The sequence below is a fragment of the Hippopotamus amphibius genome, chromosome 16 (assembly GCF_030028045.1).
Source record: "Hippopotamus amphibius kiboko isolate mHipAmp2 chromosome 16, mHipAmp2.hap2, whole genome shotgun sequence".
Classification (NCBI taxonomy): Eukaryota; Metazoa; Chordata; class Mammalia; order Artiodactyla; family Hippopotamidae; genus Hippopotamus; species Hippopotamus amphibius.
The window spans coordinates 8,510,212-8,535,458 of NC_080201.1; the positions used below are offsets into that span (position 1 = coordinate 8,510,212).

At 47.0% G+C, this 25,247-nt stretch overlaps 1 protein-coding gene and 1 long non-coding RNA gene across 11 annotated transcripts in view; both read left to right on the forward strand.

Moving 5' to 3' along the window:
- The first annotated feature begins 3,375 nt into the window (after nt 1-3,375).
- LOC130839255 (uncharacterized) lies at nt 3,376-13,004 on the forward strand. Of its 3 annotated transcripts, XR_009049784.1 has the most exons (4): nt 3,376-4,321; nt 5,171-5,697; nt 8,709-9,154; nt 12,909-13,004. It is a non-coding gene; the product is annotated as an uncharacterized LOC130839255 (long non-coding RNA). The 3 variants fall into 3 exon arrangements; XR_009049783.1 differs by lacking the exon at nt 12,909-13,004 and having other exon boundaries at nt 8,709-9,983; XR_009049782.1 differs by lacking the exon at nt 12,909-13,004 and having other exon boundaries at nt 8,966-9,983.
- A 2,164-nt stretch (nt 13,005-15,168) lies between these two features.
- Nucleotides 15,169-25,247, forward strand: part of MAF (MAF bZIP transcription factor) — a 366,703-nt gene continuing 356,624 nt past the window's right edge. For 7 of the 8 annotated variants that reach the window (XR_009049780.1, XR_009049781.1, XM_057713316.1 and 4 more), the window contains exon 1: nt 15,169-16,491. Coding sequence is in view for 6 of the 8 variants with exons in the window: in XM_057713316.1 (XP_057569299.1) it covers nt 15,380-16,491 (1,112 nt within the window). In the remaining 2 variants the exon portion in view is untranslated. Of the gene's footprint in view, nt 16,492-21,277; nt 21,459-25,247 lie in introns of those variants that run through there. The other variant, XM_057713320.1, reaches the window with a different exon arrangement.

A 25,247-nucleotide genomic window follows, 5' to 3' on the forward strand; every position in this document is an offset into this window, starting at 1 on the left:
ATAAAAATTAGAACCAAAATTCACAGTCAGGTGTATGTGTTTCATTTTGCAGAGAACCCTCTCCTTCCCTTCGTGCAGGTTTCTGTTTGAATCACCTGAGAGGATATTTTAAGGCAATACAATGCCAGAGTTACTGCTGAGATCTTCACAGTCCCCTACAGAGGAAAAGTTCCCGTAAGAGTAGACGTCGTTAGTGCTTCGTGCCTGGAGATATTTTCTCTCCCCCTTGGCCGAAACCTTTCTAGAAAGTATTTTGAGTTTCCTACTCTCTTACCATAGTGGAATTTAAATCTATTCCTCAAGCTTTCACGTAGGAGCACCTAGAAGCCACGTGCTAGTTTGAGTTAGCTTGAAACATAAGACCCCTGGGTCAAGATGCTCTCAGAATGATGAGGGAAATAGAGAGTAAAGACGCAATTACAAAAGGCTAGCAGCATGGATCCTTGTGATGGAAATGGGCTGTGTCTTGACTGTGGTGGCGGTGGTCATACAAATCTATGCAGGTAATAAAACTGCATTTTATTCCTTTCAGCTCCATGTGGATCGACAATTGCCTCAAATGTTTTACGAGTCAAATACACTTGGATCATTACAATACACAATCCCAAATGCCATGCCGGCATTGGAACATGGAGTAGGAACACACCATCTCGCTGGGCGGAGGGAGAAGCAGTCGCAGAAGGTCTCCCAAGGAAGGGGACCTCATCACAGGTAAATGCAAGCACGTGGGAAAGGCCATGCAGTGTGGCCCCTGCCGCCCCCGCAAGCTGGCTCTCCTCCCAGACTACGAATGCCTCTCTGCGTTTGCACCGCTTCTTTTAGACCTAAAAGAATGTCTGCTTTAATCAGTAACAGTCTCCCTCTCTCCCCCTCTCCTTTACAGGTCATTTAGGTGTCGAAGAAACTGGAACATTCATCTTACGGAATTGCCCACATTCTGGATTTGAATGGTTGCTTCTTCATGGGGTCTGGGTCATTTCTTTGTCCCCTGTATCTCCTGATAGTGGTAGTTTATCACCACCATCATCGCCACCACCACCATCATCGCCATCATCACCACCACCACCACCATCATCACCACCATCATCATCACATTACCACCAAGTCATCCCAGTGCTGTTGGAAAGGTGGGGATGTGGGCGATCGAGTGCTAGCTTCTAGAAGTCTGATCCCCCTATTGCGTAACTTTAAACCAAGCCTTTCTTCCCTGCGACATAGAACACAGACCACAGTCTCATGTTGGCGCTCAAGTTTGGGAAGTGATTCCGGTACAAAGACAATGCACGGACTTGCGCAGTGGCCAAGAAGGGCTGGCCCTGCACCTGCATTCAGAGCAGGGAGTTTCTGGAAACAGAACTTTCTGACGGTAAGTTCCAATAAAGCTGGTGGGTGTTATATTAATGACTAGACTCTTAGTCACCTCAAGGGAACTGAGATCAGATGACACCAGGACGGTAGAGGGAGGTGAGATATTCGCAGTTCAGATTGCAGATGTGAACATAATTTCAGGGACGTTTTCATAATCGTTCTTATGCTTCGACTAAATGCCTCACATATTACTGGACCACAAGGTAGGAGGCAAAGGTGAATCAAGGAGATCCAAGGTTATTTATTTACCATAAAACCTATGCTCTGAGAAGGCCAGGAGAGGGGATATACTTCATCCTTAAAACACAAAGTCTTCACTTCTCAGCTCAGCCTGTGCACTTTAGTACGCAAAAACAACCCACAAGCAGACCAGTGCGTAACTGTATGTAGCAAACACCAATTCGGGCAGAGTAACAGAGATTTCAAAAACGTCAAAGGCACTTTTTTTTAAAAGGAGGGAAAAAGATTAAGTACAGAAGCTTGGTGTCATGTGCCTTTGGCCCTTAACTCCTTTTCCACCTGCCTATAAAACAGACTTCCTGGGGTCCTTTCCACCTGAAGGGTCCAATAAGACAGTCTTAAGGACACAGGGTCAGCCTGCCATCTCTAAACACCTGCCACCAGTGGAAGCCAGAGGGCTGTAGGTCTAGAAATTTGAGCTCACCCGATCTTTTCTCAAACTTCCTTCTTTTGATTGTTTGTTCTTGTTGGGTGACTGAAGCAAACATAGGAATGTAATCATAATGGATGTCACCATGGCAGAAACAGGGTTCTCAGACCGAAGGATTCTCACTGTCCACAGAGACGGGCTCATTCGGTCACATGGTCAGCACTTATCCAGTAACCCTGGTGCTCCATGCTGGTGACAGGTGTTCTCAGGACGGATACAAAAATGGACCACTTCCTTAGGAATTCCCTGGCAGTCTAGTGGTGAGGACTCTAGGCTTTCATTGCCGAGGGCCTGGCTTCGATCCCTGGTCAGGGAACTAAGATCCCACAAGCCGAGAGGCACAGCCAAAAAAACAAAACAAACCAAAACAAAAATGAACCACTTCCCGATGCCTTCCATGATATGTATATGAAACGATTTTATATACAATGCTATATTACATTATAAATGCTATACTAAATTGTATGATACTATGCTATATACCACATTACATCATATAGGCTATGACGGTATCTATCATTTGTCTATGTGTTTCTTGCCTGTCTCCCTCTCACAACAGAGAATAAAACGGTTGGAGCATGAAGTCTGCTGCCATGCTGGATGGACACCTGGTACCACTCACCAGCTGAGAGACGCTGGAAAATCTCCCTAACGTTTCTGTACCTTAGCTGCCTTCTCAGCTAAATGGAAATAGCAGCACATATCTCTGCGGGCTGTTGTGAAGAGCCAGGGAGTTGAAGCTGGGGGCAAGGCCTGGGTGAGTAGCATGTATGTTCTGGCTGTTGGTCATGGTGCCCTTTGGTGACGGGCCCTGTGCGGTGGAGGACAGCTCCTCCTTCACGCTCAGTGGTTTCCCGCTTCCCTGCCCACCGCATTTCTGGGTCTGAGTCTGAGTCAATCAGCATATTTCATTCCTTTGCCACAGGGATTGGATCGGGGTGGGCGGATAACCGGTCAAATGACCCAGACCGATTCGACCCCAGCCGTGACTTTGATTTGCCCAGCTGGGGACTCAGACTGACTCCCATTGGACCTACTAGAGCTGGAGCTGCTGCCACCATCTTGCTCCCATGGGGTGCCCTGGCCTGGAGTCCAGGCACCACAGGTGGGAGGAAGCCAGCACCAAGGACATCATGTGACTCCTGCCCCCCCAGGCAGGCCTGCAACCAGCTCTGTCCCTGCACCTTTTGGGCACATGAGCCCCTAAGTTCCCTTTTTGCTTAAGTCAATTTAAGTCAAAGTTTTTTCACCTACAATACAAAGAGGGCCAGTAGTTGGTACCATATGTTGAAGACTAAGAGCTTGTAAAGAATTCAGAGCTCACACAGCGAGGAAGTAGCAGAAGCTGACCTTGAACCCGGCTCTGCCCAACCACTACACCTACACCATGCACTCTCAAAGCTCCAGAAGGCTCCAGAAGAGAGTCAGGATACACCCATAGGGATCCGCAAGTAAAAGGCAGGATGTGGGGAGGGCTTCTGGACGCAGTGGCAGTCACACTAACGGCCAGCCTTTATTAAATGCTTATTGGACGCTAGTCCCTGTGCTCAGAGCTTCATACAGCCTCGCACAGGAGCTGCGCCTGGGGAGTGGGTACGATTTGGGCAGGTGGAAATGGGGGCAGGCGCGCTTTCTTACTTGAAGATGACAAAAAAGTGTCCGTGTGCTCGACACCCTGGGGAGGCAGCTGTGACTCAAAGCTGGAACGGGGCCCGCTTTGCGGCGGCCTCCAGAGCTGGAATACAGGAGGCACACCTTGGTACACCCGGGTGTTTCATCACCTCCCTCCGTTCATCCTGAATTCCATCCCAGCAAGATCTGCTGATGTCCACCACCGTTCCCCGGCCCGCACATCCCCACTGTGTTCCCGCCCAGTTCCCCCTCGGGAAGACGGAGGCTAGGTAGCGAACAAGATGAGCATCCTGGTAACTGAGGGATGAGTGAGAGGGGAGGGTGAGAACTGCCTTGTTGCAACAGAGCAGCCACCCTGCACCTACCAGAGGCACGTTTTCTGGGACACTTGGCAGGACGTTCTGTGTGCCTTAGCATTTCAAAAAACAAGGCGAGGAACCAGAGCGTTTGCGTCGTCGCTTTCATTTCATAAACATGTGGTGAGCACCTACTGTGTGCCAAGCACTGCAGTGGGCGAGAAGATGCAGAGATGAGACTTGTCGTCCTGGCTTCAGGGAACTGATGTGGCATCACGAGGACTGAGAGGCAGTGAGCACAGGGACTGGACACCTAGCCTACCCTGGGGGCTAGCGAACTAGCACCAGGACTCAGGTAAGGCTTTTAAGAGGCAACCCAAGACCTGAAGAAGAATCAGAATCAGCCAGGAGATAGGACAGAGGGAAGATGGGGAGGAGGGAGTTCTAGGCGGGCAGGGCAACATGGTGCAAAGACTCAAGAAAAAGGGAAAGAAAGGGGAATTCTGCCAGGTTTGGGGGTGACTACAGCTTGTAGGCAGAGCAGAGAAGACAGAAAACACTTCCCAAGACCCTCGGACGCACCAGGTGCCATAGATGGAAGTGGTGTGTGTAGGACGTCAGCACAGCCCTTGGCTCGTGCTCATCCATCAGTGCTTTTGCGCACTGAGCGCGGGGCTGGCTGACGTGCCAGGCACTGGGTGCACGTGCTCATCATGGTGACACAGACGCTCTCCACCTCTGTACCAGGGGGAGGCTGAGGCCCAGAGACGGGGTCCACAGCCTTGCCCAGGTCTCACACCTGGGACAGAGCAGGAGCCAGACCCCGTGTTGGCCTGGTGCCAAAGGGCAGCATCTCCTGGCTCAGTGACCCTCAGAGACCTGTGCTTTACCCCTTCGCTGCTCTGCCACCAGAGGCTCTAAACACTGTTAACCTAAAACCCCAGCGTCATCTGGCTCGGAGAGGCGGGAGGTCTTGGCGCTCGCATTCTGCCCCCGCCACGCTGGCTCCATCATTTTGACCTCAACGATATTCTGACTTTGACATCATCACCCACCAGTGCTTTCCAGCACCCCGGCGTACTGGCTCTGTCTCTGCATACAGGTGTCTGGTCCATGCTCACCTACCCTGTATTCAACCGCAAAGGGCTGAGAGCATTCCCTCCGTGCAATTCAGATTTCTTTTTTGTTTAACCTCTTCATGCAGCCCACCCCATTTTCAGCTTGAAAAATGAGCTGGAGGAGACCGGGAAGTTTGCTGAGGTCAGAAGGTAAATCGGCAGCCCGTCTCCATGCCGACCCACCTTCCCCAACCTGCCAGTGCCCACATCATTCAGGCTCGATCAGCAGCTCCTCACCGAGCCTGGAGCCCACCGTCCGTGATGCTTGCCTGAAGAGTCCCCATCATTCCTCAGGAGCCCCAGTGATGATCCTGGGCCAGGTCGGCTGCGACAGCCAGCACCAAATTCTTGGGCAGGACACAGACCCCGGACAGCAGGTCATAAATACCCATCAGTTCCTTCCTGCTTTGATGCCCAGCTTCCTCTGCGAGGTGGAGAGATGGAAGCCACAAAGGCCAGATCCTGCCAAAGCCTGCACATGGAGGTCCTTTCAGGAGAGACCGGGGGGAACCAGATGCAGCTCAAAAGTGGACACTGGCAACTCTGAACTCTTCTTTTCAAGAAAACTCCTCAGAGCCTACCAGCTTCAAAACTGGCATCGGGAAATGGCAGGGTAGGTGGTGATCGAAACGAGAAAAACCAGCGGGGAAAGAACGGATTGCAAAGAGGCTTTTATAAACACACAGAGCTCCTCTGCTTAGTTTTTCTAGGTTACATCTATTTTTTATTAGTCTCTGAGGTCCCAACTTTGGACAACTACTGTATATTTTGACAGGGCAAAGGTTTACAAAGATCAGGGCAGGTGAAACTTTAAACAATTATCTAAGTCATCTGCAATCTTTGACAGAGAGCTCTGTCTGTACCATAAAACAGTAAAGTTATTTTAGAATTGATTAGAAAGTTGGGTGAAGGACATCCAGATGGAGTAATTTAGTTTAAAATTACCCCAATTACCAGGTAGGCCAATTCCGTTGTTTTGTGGGATTTTTTTTTTCCAGCTTTATTTGGACATAGTTGACAAATATAAATTGTATATATTTCAGGCAGGTATACAATGTAATATTTTGGTATACATACACATTGTGAAATAATTACCAAAATCAAGCTCAAGCTAGTTCAAATCTCTATTATGTCACACAGTATTTTCTTCCTGTGTGTGTGTGTGTGTGTGTATGTGTGTTACCAATACACTATAGAGTACATCTCCAGAATGTACTCATCCTGCATAACTGACACTTTGTACCCTTTGATCAACCTTTCCCCATTTTCCTCCATCCTTTCATCCCCCATAACCACCATTCTGATCTCTAATTCCGTGAATGTGACCTTTTAAGATTCCACCTATAAGTGAGATCATACAGTATTTGTCTTTCTGTGTCTGGTTTATTTCACTTTGCATAATGTCCTCCAGATCCATCCATGTTGTCACAAACATGGATGAATCGCTTTCTTTTTTAAGGCTAAGTAATATTCCACTGTGTATGTATATCAGATTCTCTTCATCCATTCACCTGTGGATGGACACTTAGGTTGTTTCCACATCCTGGCTATTATAAATAATGCTGTGATGAAAATGGGAGTCCAGATATCCCTTTGAGACACTGATTTGATTTCCCTTGGATATATACCCATAAGTGGAATTGCTGGACCATATGGTAGCTCTATTTTTAATTTTCTGAGGAACCTCCATACTGTTTTCCACAGTGGCTGCACCAATTGACATTCTCACTAACGGTGCACAGGAGTTCCCTTTTTTGCCCCATCCTTGCCAACCCTTGTTATCTTTTGTCTTTTTGATACTAGCCATCCTAACAGGTATGAGGCTCATTGTGGCTTTGACTTGCATTTCCCTGTTGATTTGGTGATGGTTTAGGCCCATTTAATGTAAAATGTCCACTAGGGGACTCGAATAATCCAGCGGGATATTTTGTTTAATGATGCTGGGGGGGGGGGGGTTGGGAGGGGCCATCTCTACTGGGTGCTGCAGGGCTTGGTCTCGTGCGATGCTGTCATCAACAACTCAGGGGAAGAGTCAGAAGTACAGCAGGGCACCAGCCATTTACGGAGCTGCCCTGTGGCCTCACGTGGTAGAAGACACTTCACAGGCACAATCTCTGATCCTGACCACCTCCCATTCTGCAGGTGAGGGACCTGCTTCCGAGAGGTTAAGTCACAGGAAAAGCACATCCATTTCATTTGCAGCTGGCACAAAGCTGGGAAGCAAATTAAAACTAGTCGACGGCACATTCGAGACCCAAAGTGATTTAGACATGTGGGGAATAGAACATCTCATCCAATGAGGTGTATCCTGCTGGGGACTGTGGTATGTTTCTGTGCTTGGGCTCAAAAGCATAAGTCCACAAATAGAGGTTGGGGGAAGTGTGAGGAGAAAAGGCCTGGGGCCACACACGATGAGTGGTATCTGTCTGCCAGAGAGGTCCGGAAGTGATGGTCTGCATGGGGAGCAGACAGACTGTGGCTCAAGGAGGCAGAGGGTGGTGCTTGCTCTGTGATGAGAGGCTCATACCTAGGGACCTGGGTTTAGCTCTGGGACCTGGACCCTCAGAGGGGGGCAGCACCCTTGAGGCAGGGGCACTTGAAATGCAGGCATATGTGGAAATGCTGAAGGCACTGACTGTGTCTAGAAATGAAAAGGAAAGGCAGGGAGAGGGTGTCATATTGGTTGTCTTCCACTCCCCAGAGACCCCAAAGGATGTAAGGATGTGGCCTTTTGAGTGTATAAACTCAAGACTCATGTAGAGAAGAAGGGATATGACTTGATACTAGACAGACAAACAAACAAACAAACAAAAAGCTTTCCTGACAGTCTCAGGACTGCCAGAAGATAGATGGACAGGGTGGAAGGTTAAAGGGAGGTAGTGAGCACCCAGTCACTGGAGGTAATCAAGTACATGCTGTCAGGGCCACACACGGACTTGTGTAGGTGCTACGCACTTTGGTTTCCATGGACTCCTTCTTCCATAAGAAAACGTAATTATATTTTATGGCTTTGTTGGTATAATGACAGATGTAATCCATGCTCGATGATTTTCATTTCTTTAACTCTGACTTTGGAAGAAATGAAAATGTTTTCCTGGGCCCCTAACAGTCTCACAGGCCCCAGCGGCTGTGCCTAGTGAAATCGGCCCTGCATGCTGATGACCATTCACATGCCAGCTGCAAAGCAGGTTCCAACCATACATTGGTTGGAAGGAGAGTGTTAAGGTCAGATTTCTAAACTCCCCCCAGTCTGAGGTTCTCCAAAGTGAATTCTGCCAAAGAAGAGAGGAGTGCCCCAAACTGTTTTTTGCAATGGTTAGGGTGTGTGTGTGTTGCCGGGAGCACGTGGTGAAGAACGGTGTGCCTGTAAAGAGTACACACCCGGACCCCAACTGTCCTGGATGGTAATACCTGAGACCACGATTAGGGGACCAGAGTAGAGATGAGGAATAGTGGTTCTTTTGTTTGATGTCCCCCCATTTGTTTTGTTCAAATGTTTATATTTAACCAATAGCATGGATCGCTGTTTATAAAACAACTAGCAAAAGATCTATAAATCTGACTTTTATTTTTATTGGGGGAGGGGGGTTGTTTCGCCCAATTCTGCATTCTTTGTCCAACCAGGAACACTGTCATGATGGATGATGCCATGAAGGTGTCACCGGGCAGGTCTGGTGTTTTCAGTGCACAGAACAACACGTGAGAAAGCTCAGCAAAACCCATGATGCAACCAAGAACGAAGATATAACACAGACCACGAGGGATCTCTTCTCTCCCGTCCAACCAAACAAACTCAGAAACACACAGATTCAGAAATCATCCGTGTCAGCAGACTCCTCCGGTCAGCACGCACGTATTTACGTTTGGTTTGTGTTTTCTAGAACTCCAGGTTCCAGCTCCCAGTTCGCATAGCTGCTAAGTGCCGCTGGAACAGGACCTAAGAGTCAGCCCAGACCCAGGGGGAAGAAGGAGAGTGACCAAAACCCTACAAAGCCAGCACCTCCACCAGCCTGCCCCCTAGTTACCCTGCACAGAAGACACGGCCTGAACCAATGGTGTCCCAACATCTGGTCCGTTTCTTTATTCCTGCTATTTTTTTTTAAATCAGTTCTGATTTCAGCACAATAAATCTTTGAAGGGTCGATTGCTTTCAAGACAATCCCTCCGTGGTATAGCTGTGAATAGGATCAAAAAGGGTAACGATGGAATGGTGATATTGTAAGTTCCTAACTGAAGGAAAAGAAAAAAGCTAGGGAGATGTCTGTGTCCTGAAAAAAGGAAAGAAGGGGGAAAAACAAAAGACAAGTGTGGAAATCTGTTCATTTGGAATGGCGAGAGCAGGAGAGAGGCCTCATCATTTTGGATCTCCATCTGGTGCCTAAACCCCAAAATCCTTTCATTCGAATGTCCGTGTATGCACAGGGCTATTTATTAATCACCTCCTGTCTGCCAGGCCACATTGGGTGTCTTTGTCGGGTGAGGAAAGGGAGGAGAGTTGGAGGAAATTTTAGGAGGCCATCCCAGGAAGTCTCACTTGAGAAAACATCTGGATTTTCCACATCTCTAGTGCAAACAATTTTATTAAATGATGTGCATCGTGTCCTAAGGTAGAACTCTTTGGGAGCCTGACGCAAACAAACAAACAAAACAAACATGAAATACACAAGACCCCAAACTCTGGCAATGAGGTGCACTTACTACCGTGGTCCTTCACAAAGGCGCAGATGGCGAGTTGCAGGGGTTTGTTTTTTTTTTTCAGAATCCACTTTCCGGTAAACAATCGAAATGGTATATGAAGACCCCAGACCCTTCTTCTGCCCTTTTCCCCCTGCCCACCCCCACCAGACATGTACCCTCATCAAAATGACACCCCCCCCAAGAAACTTCCAAATCTTCGTTGTCTGTTTTCCACTTTCTCCTCATGATTAGTTCCCTCCCCTTGTAGCCTGGCTTCCCCGAAACCAAATGTGAGCTGTTCTCTAACTGCACCGGAAAATCAGAATTTATTGTACATATGTTTGTGTTCCACTTAATAAAAAAACCTATATTTTAAGATAAACTTTGTTAGTAATTCATGAGGTAAGTGACTATTTATGCTAATCAGACAGAAATATATTCTCAAGCATAATGCATTACATAAATTTGAATGCAAAATGTTCAATTATGAAGTAAATACAGGTAATGCAAATAATAAATTACCTCTAATAAAAATTATAAAAGATGTGTCTTCAAAGAGAGAGCGGCTTTAACTTACAACTGTGAATTGCTTGAAGAGAAAAGAATTAATAAATGCTGATTTACGCTGCTGATTATTTAGCACATAATTCACCTATTCATAGCAACTCCTAGTAATCAGACTGTTGTCTCACATTCTCCAACATGAGGCAAGACTGTTTCCTCAGCAATTTTACCCTTATCAGATTATCTCGTCTGATTCGATTAATTTTCTTCCATGAATCTGCTAACAGTGATTTGTGATTTACTTGCCCTCCTCACTAAAGACTGTTAAAAGGATTTCTCTAACACTACAGCTAAGAACACTCCACGCCTTATCATTCAGTTCCTCCCAACAACTCTTTTCACAAATCGATTTCTTTGGTTTCAGAGTGAAATTCAGTGGACACTGGTTAGTTCTGCACCATAAAATCAGCTCTGGATAAACAGCCTTCAGACACTACTCTTAACACATCTTGTTCTTTTTAGATTATATGCGTCTGATTCCAACATGATATACCTGAGTTGCTGTAACTCACAATCAGGAAAACTATCTATTTTTTCACTTTTAATCATTATAATTTGAACATAAACAGGGTTTAAAAAAAATTTTTTTTTGCATGAAGTTGTTATGTATGTACTGACATGAAACCAAAACTGTGTTTTTGATGTTACAGTTTCACAACCTCCTACGTGATTCGACCCATGCCCTTCTCCCTCCCGCCAAATTCTTCTATAAAGATTCACTGCTTTCAGAAACTTGAATGCTACTGGTTTGAATTGGTCAATAATGACAAACGCATGGTTTCTAAATTACTCTAGATTGTTCTACAGAGATTACTAGAGTATATATAGCAAGGGGGTATTAAGCAGTGAGAAAACACAGTTCATATTGTATTTGGATTAGACTGGCTTGGAGAGAAGTGAAACAAACAATGTTAGCAAAGAAATCTAAAGAAATGTGGCCTGCTGTAATTGTAGAGACTCAAAAACCTGAATAGTACTAATTAAAATGAGAGAGCTCAATTGTTACAAGAGAAATGCCGCTAACAGAGGACTGTAAATGTTTAGACACCCCTGTGAATCACCAAATAATAAAGGAAAAAGGACAAAAATGAGAATTAAGTCGTAAGCCTGAGAGCACCACTGCCCTGTGTCTAAAAAATAATTCAGATCCTTTTTTTTTTTTTCCAAGAGAAAATGGGAGAGTATAAAAGACTCTGCAATGAGAGAAAGAAAATACCCTGGCTTGACAGCAGTGTACAAAAATAAACCATAAAAATGTGCAGATAATAATACATTTCGCTGCCCCAACCACGGGCATTTAATATCTAGAAATGATACATAATTGCAACAGTTAGGTGCACGGCCATGAATCTATATCTCATGGTCTTCCTCATTAGTGAACTTTGTTTATAAATGTTGTTCCTGTATAAATGTTGCCGTTTCAATGTTCCCAACCAAAAGTACTTTCATGAGAGGCAGGGATCATATCTCACAGCTTTTACCAAAAATGTGATGCAAAGAGATTAAAGAAAAAAATCCTCATAAGAAAATGAATTAATTCTTCCTAAGTATGCTGAAATTCATATTTTACATGAAAAATATAAATTTCAGACATTTGTGGCTAATGCTTTTTAAAAGGCTTAGAAAAGTATTGCTATAGACAATGCTAATGACATAATATGTTTATGTAATTTAAGCAGTAAATTTTCCTCTGAATACATAAACTATAATCCCTTAACTTCATTACTAGGTGAAATACTGTTTGAGAGGAGGAAAGCAAAGGAATTCTGTTAGGCTGCATAAATATTGACATAATCTTCACTCTTTCTTCCCCAAACTGGTAACAGACATACTTCATTCCATTCCAACAAAGTACTCCTATAGAACCAAAACTATCCTTACAAACAGCTTCTCTGCAGTAATGATGAAAAGAAAAAGTGCTTTTCTGCAAAACAGCAATGCTCCTGGTCTTTTAGGGTGATGATGTGCCTGCAAACCTTTGTGGGGAGTCTCTCCTTAGGGATCCCTGGGTTTGCTGAAACCCAAGGCTGCCAGCATGAGAGAAATTAACACAAGTCTAATCTGTTGTATGAAGCCAATGAGTGACACCTAAGGTCTCTTTATAAATAGTAAAGTATGCTGTCCGGTGGGTGAGACCGTTCTGAAGTGCAATGTTCAAGAAGCTGGCTTAATATATGACTAAGTGTCAGAAGTCAGGTTTTCTGAGAATTACTTTTCAGATAAACAACTTTATAGCACTGCACTTAATCTTACTTACTAGGGACATCTCATTTATCACTGAATTACAAGTAACTTTAATTCTATTGATACTGCCATAAAGCCCGTTGAAAATCCATCCCGGCACTTTTAAAGGGTTTGGGGCCCTGTTTGTTACACGGGATCCTCTTGCATAAGTGTCTCATCCAGAATTACACTCAGAAGGCCCCTGGGTCCCCTGGCCTCTGTATCCACAATCAAGGGGGACAGTAGGGGAAAATGGTTCTCGCACCTGCCAGCACTGCCTTCAGCCCCTTTCCCAACGAACTCGGGTTCTCCCACTGCAGTCAAAGTAACTTTCTGTGCCTCTTTCCTCCTCCCACCTAGGGAAACCGGCTTCTTTTCATTTCATCAACAAAACTGGACACGGATCAATTTCAACTGACCTTTGCCGAAAGGTGGCGCTGTTGAGGTAAAAACCAACTCGGTCCAACAATAGTTTTCACTCTTCGATCGTTTTGCAGGCTTTTCAGAATATTTTTTTTTAATGCACCCTCCTAGCGTCTCCCCCTCCCATAAAATAAGATAAATATGATTAACACCAAATGCATTTCATTAATTGGAGGAATCAACAGTCCAACATCCGGGCAGGCGGGCTGGTCTTCCAAACGCTGGGTCGGCTTCGCGCACTCTTGCTTTCCTCCAAATAAATCTCGGCTTCTCCATCTGCTCTATCGCTTTAAAATCTTAGAAACAGAGTTGTTGGTTCTTTTTTCTTTTCTTTTTCTTTCCTTCCTTTTTTCTTTTTTCTTTTTTTCGTTTTTGCATAAGCTTTAGAAGAATCGATCTAGAAAACTGAATAGTTATTAAAATCTGCAACCCCGAGGGGGAAGAGCAGCCCCCCACTCCACTCCACCCCACCCCCACTCTGGGTTTCCGGGCCCGTCGGAGAAACCGCGGTTTAAAATTTAACCCTTCGAGGGGCGCTGGTGAAGGCTGGGGTGTTGTTTTCTTCCCCCTTGTTCCTCGCCACGATCAAGTCTGAAATAATTAAGTGAAACGTAAAAGTGCAAAGGGCGCGCAAGACCCTGATAAACAGGAGTCGAATTTCATGGGGGGTGGGGGTGGATGATTTTGTGTGTCTGTGTGTGTGTGTGAGAGAGAGAGAGGGAGAAAGAGAGAGAAAGAATGAGAAATGAATCTCAAAGGCCAAACTCGGGCCAGAGTCGGAAGCCGGAGGGTGAGCCGGGCTGACCTGACTCCGAGCTTTCCCGGAGTTAATTCACGCCTAGTTCACTCCCCGCAAGGGCACCCCACAGCAGCGGGCAGCCGGCCCCAGCGCGGAACGGCCCCTGAACAACTTATTTCACCTTCCTTTAAAAGAAGGCGATAAAACGGTCTTTCTCTCGCTGCGGGTTCCGAACCGCCCGGGCAGGCGCTCGGCGGGGCGACGTCCTGCGCGCAGTCGGGACCCCTGCACCCCCGCGCGCGGGCACGGGGAGAGGGACAAAGAGTTTGGGCCACGTTAAGAGCTCCGGGCACTGCCAGGCTCGGGGGAGGGAAGGTCCCCCGGGCGGACACCTGGTGCCGAAGGTGGAGCAAGGAGAAAAAGCTGCCCGGCGAATTCAGGATCCTGGGGGTTGGGGTTGGGGTTGGGGGGGGGTCGATCCCGGCCGAGCGAGTGGCGGGCGAGCTGGGGTTCCGGAAGGCAGGCCTCTCTCGCTCCGAAGTAAAGCCAACCGTCCTCCCAGTCCACCCGCGTTCCCGCAGCCCCTCTGGAAAACTCCTTCCCCTCTTGCACCAAACTTTGCGCCTGGCTTTGCAACCTCGCGAGGAGGCTGCGGCGCGGGAAGGGTTAAGCCTGCCCGTCCCAGCTGACAGTCAGCTGATTGGGCCCTGATTGACAGCTCGGAAAAGTTTCCTTGTTTCTATACTGTTATGCTAATCGCGGCCGCTCTCGCCGCCTCCCATTGGCCCGGAGTACCAGTCAATTTCCCATTTGGGCCTGACGTCACAAGTGCTATAAAACTCAGCAATTGCTTTAAACTCTTCTTGCTGGATCAGAGACTTTAAAATCTTTTTTTCATCTTCGAGCTGTAGCTCGGGCTGCTTGTCGGCTCGGCCGCCCCCCTTTTGCTCTCCGCCTCGCCTTTCCCCAGGACTTCGCTATTTCGCTTTAAAAAAAAAAAAGGCAAGAAAGAACTCAACTCCCCCCCTCCCTTTCCTCCAGCCCGGCTGCACCTCTGTCTTGCACTTTGCACGGAGGGAGGAAGAGCGCGAGGTTGAGAGAGAGGAGAGGAAAAAAAAATAAAAAGAGCCAGGCAGAAGAGGAGGCGAGAAGCATGAAGTGTTAACTCCCCCGTGCCAAGGCCCGCGCCGCCCGGACAGCCGCCCGCCGCGGCTCCAGCCCCGAGCGGCCGCCGCGCGCGCCCCGCCTGCAGCCCGGGCCGGCGAGGCGAGCCCTCCTTATGCAAAGCGCGCAGCGGAGCGGCGAGCGGGGGACGCCGCGCACCCAGCCGGGCTCCTCCGGCTTCGCCGCCACCGCAGCCCGCGGAGGACCTTCCCGAGCCTGAAGCCGCCGGCTCGGCGCGCTAGGAGGCGAGCAGGCGAGGAGGGGCCGGGGCGAGCGAGCGAGCACATTGGCGTGAGCAGGGGGGAGGGAGGGCGGGCGCGGGGGGCGCGGGCAGGGCGGGGGGGTGTGTGCGCGCTCGGAGGTTTCGGGCCAGCCACCGCCGCGCGAGCTAGAAGCGCCCCAGCCCGGCAAGCTGGCTCACCCGCTGGCCACCCAGCACAGCCCGCTGGCCCCTCTCCTGCAGCCCATCTGGCGGAGCGGCGGCGGCGGCGGCGGCGGCAGGAGAATGGCATCAGAACTGGCAATGAGCAACTCCGACCTGCCCACCAGTCCCCTGGCCATGGAATATGTTAATGACTTCGATCTGATGAAGTTTGAAGTGAAAAAGGAACCGGTGGAGACCGACCGCATCATCAGCCAGTGCGGCCGTCTCATCGCCGGGGGCTCGCTGTCCTCCACCCCCATGAGCACGCCGTGCAGCTCGGTGCCCCCTTCCCCCAGCTTCTCGGCGCCCAGCCCGGGCTCGGGCAGCGAGCAGAAGGCGCACCTGGAAGACTACTACTGGATGACCGGCTACCCGCAGCAGCTGAACCCCGAGGCGCTGGGCTTCAGCCCCGAGGACGCGGTCGAGGCTCTCATCAGCAACAGCCACCAGCTCCAGGGCGGCTTCGATGGCTACGCGCGCGGGGCGCAGCAGCTGGCCTCGGCGGCCGGGGCCGGCGCCGGCGCCTCCCTGGGCGGCAGCGGCGAGGAGATGGGCCCCGCCGCCGCCGTGGTGTCCGCCGTGATCGCCGCGGCCGCCGCGCAGAGCGGCGCGGGCCCGCACTACCACCACCACCACCACCACCACGCCGCCGGCCACCACCACCACCCGACGGCCGGCGCGCCCGGCGCCGCGGGCAACGCGTCCGCCTCGGCCAGTGGCGCGGGCGGCTCGGGCGGCGGCGGCCCGGCCAGCGCCGGGGGCGGCGGCGGCGGCGGCGGCGGCGGGGGCGCGGCGGGGGCGGGGGGCGCCCTGCACCCGCACCACGCCGCCGGCGGCCTGCACTTCGACGACCGCTTCTCCGACGAGCAGCTGGTGACCATGTCGGTGCGCGAGCTGAACCGGCAGCTGCGCGGGGTCAGCAAGGAGGAGGTGATCCGGCTGAAGCAGAAGAGGCGGACCCTGAAAAACCGCGGCTATGCCCAGTCCTGCCGCTTCAAGAGGGTGCAGCAGAGGCACGTCCTGGAGTCCGAGAAGAACCAGCTGCTGCAGCAGGTCGACCACCTCAAGCAGGAGATCTCCAGGCTGGTGCGCGAGAGGGACGCGTACAAGGAGAAATACGAGAAGCTGGTGAGCAGCGGCTTCCGAGAAAACGGCTCGAGCAGCGACAACCCGTCCTCTCCCGAGTTTTTCATGTGAGTCTGACACGCGATCCCAGCTAGCCACCTTGATAAGTGCTCCGTGGGGGTCCGACTCGGGTGTGGGCTTGCCAGTTCCAGAGCCTTGCTCGCCACCACCTCGCCCCCTCCCCTCCCGAGCTTGCCCCCCTCCTCCCCCCCAGTTACCCCCTGCACACACACATACACACGCACACACACCGTGCTCCGAGTTGGTGGTGGCGGTGGCGGCTGTTTTTAAGTCGGGGAGGGGCTGGTTGCCTGGCTCGTGGATTGCCGATCTGAAATTCTCCATAACTTGATAGCTTGGTTTTTTGTTTTTTTGTTTTTTTCTTACACCCCCCACAACTTGCTCCGTGTTTAAAGATCTCAGCAGAATTCCTCAGGCTCACCTTTGAAGCCTGCATCATCCACATCTTTTTTTCCTCCTTATTCTTCAGTTCATGAGCTGGTGTTCATTTTCTGTGTGTGTGTTTTGTTTGGATTTTTTTTTTAATTTGAGTTTTTGGAGCTTGCTGTGTTGCCCTTTTTTCACCCCCCATCCACCACCCTCACTCCCTCTCCACCCATCTCCTCTGAGATAACAGGAAAAAAAAGAAAAAAAAAAGGCTAAGTTTTTTTTCTCCTCCTGAGTTCTTCATATGAGATTGAGCTTGCAAAGGAAAAAAAATGTGAAAAGTTATAGACTTGCAGCGTGCTGAGTTCCATCGGGTTTTTTTGAGCATTGTTATGCTAAAATAGAGGGGAAAAAAATCCTCCTGAACCTGCCACAATCAAGCCTGCATCAACCTTCTGGGTGTGACTCGTGAGTTTTGGTCCTTATGATGCCAAATCCGAGAGTTTAGTCTGCCATTAAAAAAACTCATCTTCATCTCATGCATTATTATGCTTGCTACTTTCTCTTAGCAACAATGAACTATAACTGTTTCAAAGACTTTATGGAAAAGAGACATTATATTAATAAAAAAAAAGCCTGCATGCTGGACATGTATGGTATAATTATTTTTTTTTCTTTTTTTTTTCCTTTTGGCTTGGAAATGGACGTTCGAAGACTTATGGCATTGGCATTCATACTTTTGTTTTATTGCCTCATGACTTTTTTGAGTTCAGAACAAAAAAAGTGCAACCGTAGAGCCTTCTTCCCATGAAAGTTTGCATCTGCTCCAAAACTGCTTTGAGTTACTCAGAACTTCAGCCTCCCATTGTAAATGCACTGAAGGGATTCCTTGTCAAAGATGCCAGAATGGGTTAAAAAATTTAACAAGGCCAACAGTAAAGAACTCTTAATGTTTTCTTTTTAATAAGAATGACCGCCCCATTGGGGGACTAAATTGTGCTGTTGCCGAGAAAGCAGTCTAAAACTTATTTTTTCAAAAAAGAAATCGGCCCCATTATTTTTTGGTTTGTTTTATTTTTATTTTATTAATTTTTTTTTTTTTGGCTTTGGTCATTGTCAAATGTGGAATGCTATGGGTTTCTAGTATATAATTTAATTCTAGTTTTTATAATCTGTTAGCCCAGTTAAAATGTATGCTACAGATAAAGGAATGTTATAGATAAATTTGAAAGAGTTAGGTCTGTTTAGCTGTAGAATTTTTAAAAGATTGATGCACTAAATTGTTTACTGTTGTGATGTTACGGGGGGGTAGAGTTTGCAAGGGGACTGTTTAAAAAAAAGTAGCTTATACAGCATGTGCTTGCAACTTAAATATAAGTTGGGTATGTGTAGTCTTTGCTATACCACTGACTGTATTGAAAACCAAAGTATTCAAAGGGGAAGCACCCCTGTTTATATCTGTAGGGGTATTTTACATTCAAAATGTATGTTTTTTTTTTTTTCAAAATTAAAAGTATTTGGGACTGAATTGCACTAAGATATAACCTGCAAGCATATAATACAAAAAAAATTTGCAAAACTGTTTAGAACGCTAATAAAATTTATGCAGTTATAAAAAATGGCATTACTGCACAGTTTTAAGATGATGCAGATTTTTTTACAGTTGTATTGTGGTGCAGAACTGGATTTTCTGTAACTTAAAAAAAAATCCACAGTTTTAAAGGCAATAATCAGTAAATGTTATTTTCAGGGACTGACATCCTGTCTTTAAAAACAAAATGAAAAGTAAATCTTACCACAATAAATATAAAAAAATCTTGTCAGTTACTTTTCTTTTACATATTTTGCTGTGCAAAATTGTTTTATATCTTGAGTTACTAACTAACCACGCGTGATGTTCCTATGTGCTTTTCTTTCATTTTCAATTCTGGTTATATCAAGAGAAAGAATAATCTACAATAATAAACTGCATTTTTTTTGATTCTGTACTCAGTTTCTTAGTGTACAGTTTAACTGGGCCCAACACTGCGTTAGAAGTGTAAGAGGCATCCTTTTCTCCAGAGAAAGGATGAATGGAGAAGTAGTTGAAACAGTCATTCAGGGTGAAACATAGGCTGTTTTGTGAGGCGGAAGGCCAGTCTCTTCCAATAATTAATAGTATTTAATATAAATATAAATTACGATCTCTCAAAACTACCCCCCCCCCCAAAGTTTTCGGTTTTCAATTAAGTTGAGCCATGATTGCCCTGGTGAAAACAAACAAAAGTCCTAACCAGAGAGCAGGGCCTTCTCAGCCTCACCCTGAGCTTCGAATCCCCCAGCACACCCATCTAGAGAGAGCCCGGCAAAGAAGGCATTGGTAGAGGTGGCTTGGGCACACGTGCATTCAATGGTAAAGATAAACAATTCTTGCCTTTTGGCTCAAATTGATTATTTTTCCTTCCTCCCTTACACACCGTGGTTTTCTGGTTAGCAGGGCCTGACAGGATTTCACATCAACACTTTCGACAAATCAAAGTTGTTTGTTTGTTTTTTAACTTTGAAGGTCATTTGTCTTAAATAGGAAAAAGAAAAATCCACCTCTCACTTAACAGACGTCCAAGTACGTGTCTGGGTGTAAACTGTGTTATTAAATCATATTTCCCTGTGAAGCTTTAGCTGAGGGCTTCTCCACATAGATGAGCTGGAAATGCTCTCAGAGCACCTTAGCTCCTGGAATACAAGCAAAAAATAATGCCTGGGTGGAATAAAGGCTGTGCTTTGATTTACTGGTATTTACCCCAACACAGGCTGTGTGTGGGGGCTCACTTAAAAGATCTTTTAGAAAGTCTGGAGCTACCTTCACTAACAGTATTGACCTATTTTAAAATGACACAAATTCATGTAACTAATGTTACAAATTCATGCAGTTTGCCTTCTTCATCGACTTCCCCTAGATGGCTCATAGAATGTTAGACAAAGCCAACACTGTTTTGAAAATAGAGCCAAACACGGTGACTTTTGTTTTATTTTGTTTTCTGTACTTTGAAAAACGAAAAAAAAAAGATAATATTGCAACTCTGAAGGAAGGCCTGATTTTGAGGAAAACAGCTTGTGTGCTCGACACTGATGAGTTCTGGCCGGTGTATCAGCCTTCCTTCCCTTTTTCACAGAACACGAAGACAGTGGCTACCACTGTATTTTGGCCCTCCTTCTCTGTGCTAGCTTGGATAGGACCCCTGAAGCCACACTTCGTCTTGCTTTAACAGAAGTCTTAATAGTAAATCTGCTTCCATGTGCTTGAACTTAGCTGTTCTTCTCTGCTTCAGAGATATTTTTTTTTTGTCTGATCCAACAAGGAGATTTGCAGTCTGCCCCTGTAGAAGCAGAAATGGAGATATCACTTATTCAGAAAGCCCAGCATCCAATGCAAGATTTTAGGCAAACACATTTTCAAAATAGTAGTGACCAGGATGGAGTTATTGCATTTATCTCATGAGGAATGTTACTTAGGAGAAAAATACAGTGGTCCCACAATTAAGTGTTTTGATAGGACCCTACAAAGCAGTTCAATATAATAGGCAGGTTTTCACCCCAAACATGAAAAAGCCAAGTAAAGAGGTGCTGGCAAAAAGGGGGTTTTGGTGGCTGCCTTTAAGAGAAGGTTAACTTCTCGGGAAAGGCATTTTCAGAAATAACTGTTACTAAAAACTTTGAAATGTGATGTGAGTGGTAAACACAAATACATGCTTTTTTTTTTTCTTTTTACAAAGAAATCTTAAATCCTGCCTGAGTTCCTGTATTACAAATGTCTCTAAATTTTTTTTTAATTGTGTAAGGAAATCTAACTTTCCCTTTACACAGCATTTGAGTCTTTATCTAAATAGTGTTAAAATTCCTTTCATTCCAAATACAGAACTCAGGCCACTCACAAGTTGGAGCCCACTCAGTGGGATACACCCCAGTTTGGAAGCCCCAGCATGGTGTGTTTACACCCGTGTATTCACAAAATGAAATTTACAGGAGAACTGTTATTTTTATTAGTATTGTTATTATTACTATCTGCAGTCATGGAAAACAGCCTACTCCTGACTTCTGTTTAGTTTCCTTTTTTAAAAAAATAAATGATCGTGTTAGAGACGAAAGCTCTTAAATGTATAACCTCCATGCTAATTAACTGTGCCTCCTGTCTCAGGGTCCTACCTACAGACCCACAGGAAAGCAGGCTGGTGCTTCTGACTTTACGAAGCGCCAAACCGAATAGATGCGATTGTTTTCATCCTGTAATATTGGTTTTAAAAATCCACGGAAATTTACAAGATATATACGCCGATATGAAGGGAAGTGTCCCAGAAGGTAACAGCTAGCGTTTTTAAAGTCTATGTAGACGTGCACACTCTAAACAGTACTTTTTCACGCTTCATTGTTTCTCTGGCAGATAATTTTACTAAGAAAAAAAAAAAACTTTTGACTTCCCTCCCCAAGCAGATGCCATGGGCAGAAGCTTTAGCAGAGCCGAGCACCCCTGGTTTTCTCTTGCCCTGGCTAGTACTGTATTTATCAGTGATATCAAACCTGCTCATTCATCAGACAGAGCCGTAAGTGAAACCAACGTTAGTTAAGTACACCCCTCTGTGCGCTTTTATTTCCCTCCCCCTTCTCCGTGCTCAGGCATCCACAAAACCACCTCCCATGTTTCCTTTTTTCCAAAACCATGTAGTAATTTTTTACAATGTATCTGACACATTAATAGATGGATATCAAATAGGCAGAGATTCTACTTCCTGGTCTCTGAGGAAATGATGTCTAGATAATCATATTAATCTGCCTTCATGCCATAACCACCTGGGCTTTCAACAGAGGCCATTCCAATGGGAGATGCTCTAATTCTTACTGAATGCACGATTCTCAGGCTCTGATCTTTCCCCCCTTATACCTTTACCCCAGTAGTTTCTATTTAGAAATATTGATTCGAGATACTGCTGCTGTTAAATAGGACCTCTGCGTGCCAAACCACTAGCTTTAAGGCTAAAAGCAGTGAACAGGGGCCAAACGGTAACCACCCTTGCAAACATCGGGCGCAGTAGTAGCCGCATTCCCAGCGTGTCCTTGTCTGAAATGACTGAAGTGGCTTCTGACACATTCAAAGGTTCCTGAGAACAGTAGTCGGAAGGTTTTTTTGTCGTCTTTGTTTTTGGTTTAGGCCAACCCACTTCCGTATTCACCCTTGCCTTGATGAAATGTACTCCCCTGGTGTTCTAGCGCCAATCAATATATTTAAAAGTCTGCTGGCCACACAGGTATCTCGATTTTTTGCCTGTCAGTAGTTAAAGACTAACTGAGATAGGTTGGAAGCCTGGGGTCTATGAGTGACAACCTTTAGCCGTCTGATTTCTGTGCCAGTAAAACACACAGCCAAGCTCTGGGGCCTTACTTCTCATGTAAACATGCGATCAGAGAGATTCACCCGCTTTATGCCGGTGATCTGCGAGGCTCCCCTCTGCAATTTACTTTCATTTGGTTTTGTTTAAATTTGGTCTCTTTTCTTTGAAGAAATGTCTTCGTTTTTAGGGAAGAGATAGCCTCCGTGAGAGGCTGTACTTTTCACCACTTCTGATTATTCCTCAGGAGGCGGAATGAATAATTTGAAGTCAGTGCCTTCCTTGTTGTTTAGAGGAAAATAAGACAAACTTAGTTTGTTCCCACTCTGGGTCCATCCTAAATTTAAAAGGTGTCCCAAGTCTAAGGCTGGGCAGACAGTGCTCATCAGGGAGGCGGTCCAGCCCTCCAGCCCACCGAATCAGGATGGTTTTTTGTTTTTGCAATTGTTTAAAAACAGAGCAAGAGCCTTCACCCACCTAATAACACCACTTTTCTCACTTTTGATACAAATCTTCAAAATCTAGACATCACACAGCCCCAGCAAAAGGGAATTCTCTCCAAGCCTGGCTCCACCCCGGCTCGTGAACAAACCCAGCTCTGTCTGGCATTTTTTCCTCTAGCGGGGGTAGGGGACAGGGTGAGAGAATTGCAGTCTCCCAGGCCGGGCCATAAAGAAGTACAGTCCTGTAACAATGTGGGAACATCTTCACCCTTCAGAGAAGGACAAAACAAAAAACAAAGCAAATCAAATTGCTTGGCACGAAGGCGTAGCCAAACCCCAGGCTTCCCGTTCCCTGTAGCATCTGTGGGAGGTGAGAAACGAGGCAAGCCAGAGAGAACGGTGACGCGGGCTTCGAAGGCAAGAGTCACCCAGTGTACACATTTGCACGCAGGTGCAAACCAGGTTCAGCTGTCCATTTCTTTTCTATTTGTTCACATGTGTTTCTGTTTTGAAAATAATTTTAGAGATCGAACCCCAATTAAGACTCCTGGGAAACTGCAAATGTCTTAACTTTGGGGCATTTATAAATATATCAATCTGTGATTTTTACAGTGGGGACATCTGGGACCAGTCGGGTGTGTTATGCCCATATTTTTGTGGTTACCGCGACAGGTTTGATGACATTGTGACAGTTTTTATTGTTTAAATTTGAAAGCCCTTCGTGTGTGTTTCCCTAAGTTCGCCCAATATAACAAGGCTGAGGTAGAAGGAACACATCAACGGCATACAGAAATCAGATCTTTCAATGAATGTGCATCAGAGTTGGACAGTTTTAAGAAATTCACAAAATGCATTTTCCACAGAGAGGCTATGATTGGAATGCACAGTTCTTTACCCAGACCATAACCATCTACTAAGCACCTCTTCCCCGTGCAACACAATGCATTTCCTTTTCCTTTCTTTTTGTCAAATAACAATTTTTTCCTATAATTAGGACTTTGGATTGCAAAATCACATTCCTCCCTTCTCCACAGATTCTTGGATCTTTAGTTAGGATTAGAAAGGGGCATTAATTCAAGAAGGGAGGATGAGGGAGGGGTGTCTGTGGAGGTTTGGGAGAGGAGGGGGAAGAGAGGAAATAGTTCTGTGTTCACCCCCCACACCCCCTGGGCCTCCACCCAGCCCAGGCCTGGGTGTGAGTTACACGCTGGGGATTTGGATTCTGAATTTATTCTAAATATTCAGATCACCGACCTTGAGTGTTTCCAAGCTAAGATTCCAAAGAATAGTTTTTCCTTGCGGTTGGTTCTTTCGGTTAGGAAATAGGAGAGGCCATGAAAGCTTATAGAACTGGGAGAGGAGGCGTGATAACCGCTATCCTGAGAGAATCCCAAAAAGGATGGTTGTGAAGGGAATCCTGGGCTGAAAATTCTGATCAGCAGTGCTGAGTTCCTTTCTGCAACCAAAATTTGTCCTGGTTCTGCATGACTTCATCTGCTTCTGGAAGCCTGTATAAGTGGGTTTCTGATCTCCCTTGGGGGATTTTCCAGAAGGAAAGCAGGCCTGAGGATCTTGGAACAATAGGCGATCCCAAAGGAGGCCCAGAGGAGCAGAAGGCAGGTAGTGGTTTGTGTGCAGAGGCTGGGGAGCGTATTACTAACAGAGACCCACCTTGGTTTATGACCTCCAGTTGCCAGGGGTCAACCCTAGGTCATTCCCAGGGCCCCTGCTTCCCACCAGGCCAGATTTGTTTGCAGGAAGACTGACAGGCTGCTGGCAGACCCTGAAAACAACAGCCATGTCCTTAGCTTCAGAGCTTCGGCCCCTTACCACCTGGTCCCTGTCCCATCCTAGTGTCCTCTCTATAATTTCTGGCACCTCTAACCCCTATGCCTAGTCACCAGGGCCATCAGAGAGACTCAGAAGTCGCTGCCTTGAAACAGGAGGCAGTCACCTAAGCTGAGGCCTTGAACTCATTAAGTCACTCCTGCGCAGGTCCAGTACAGACAAAGGTGGGGACGAGAAGAGCTGGGAAGTGGCTCTTGGGTGTCTAACGCCTGCTGGAGCTTCCTGTGCCTAGGGCCTTGATGCCTGGAATGAAGGAGATGAAGGCAGAGAGGATGCCAAGGTCCCCTCTCCCAGTTTCCATGCCCAGACCCTGGGCCGCGCCCTTGAGCACCGGCAAGCTCAGGATGCCTGGCAAAGCAGCTCCCCTCTTAGATGCCCAAGCCAGGCCTGCTCTGGGGCACCACCAGCTCCACTCCCAGCATGTCCCAGGGCCGCGCGCACACCTGGTGCCCGCACCCAGCCGGTTACTTGGATTTGTATTGGAATTTGGTTTAAGTTTTCCAAGAGGACGGCCCTGGCCACAGTGGAGCCCTCGGAGACTTTAAAACTACCTGCTCTGCTGCTCTCTGGAGTGGGCGCATGGAGGGAGGGAGTGGGATTCAGCCCTAAAAGTCTCCGCCCTTCACCTTGAGACCCACCCTGGCCCTCCCAGCCCCAGGAACCTTCTGTAAATAAAAGCATCAGCTCCAGATCATTTGATTTTTACTCTATTAATTTTCCGGTCCATTTTCCAGATCTAGTTTTTTTTTTTTTTTTTTTCTTTCCTGCTCTGGTTAGAGACAATGA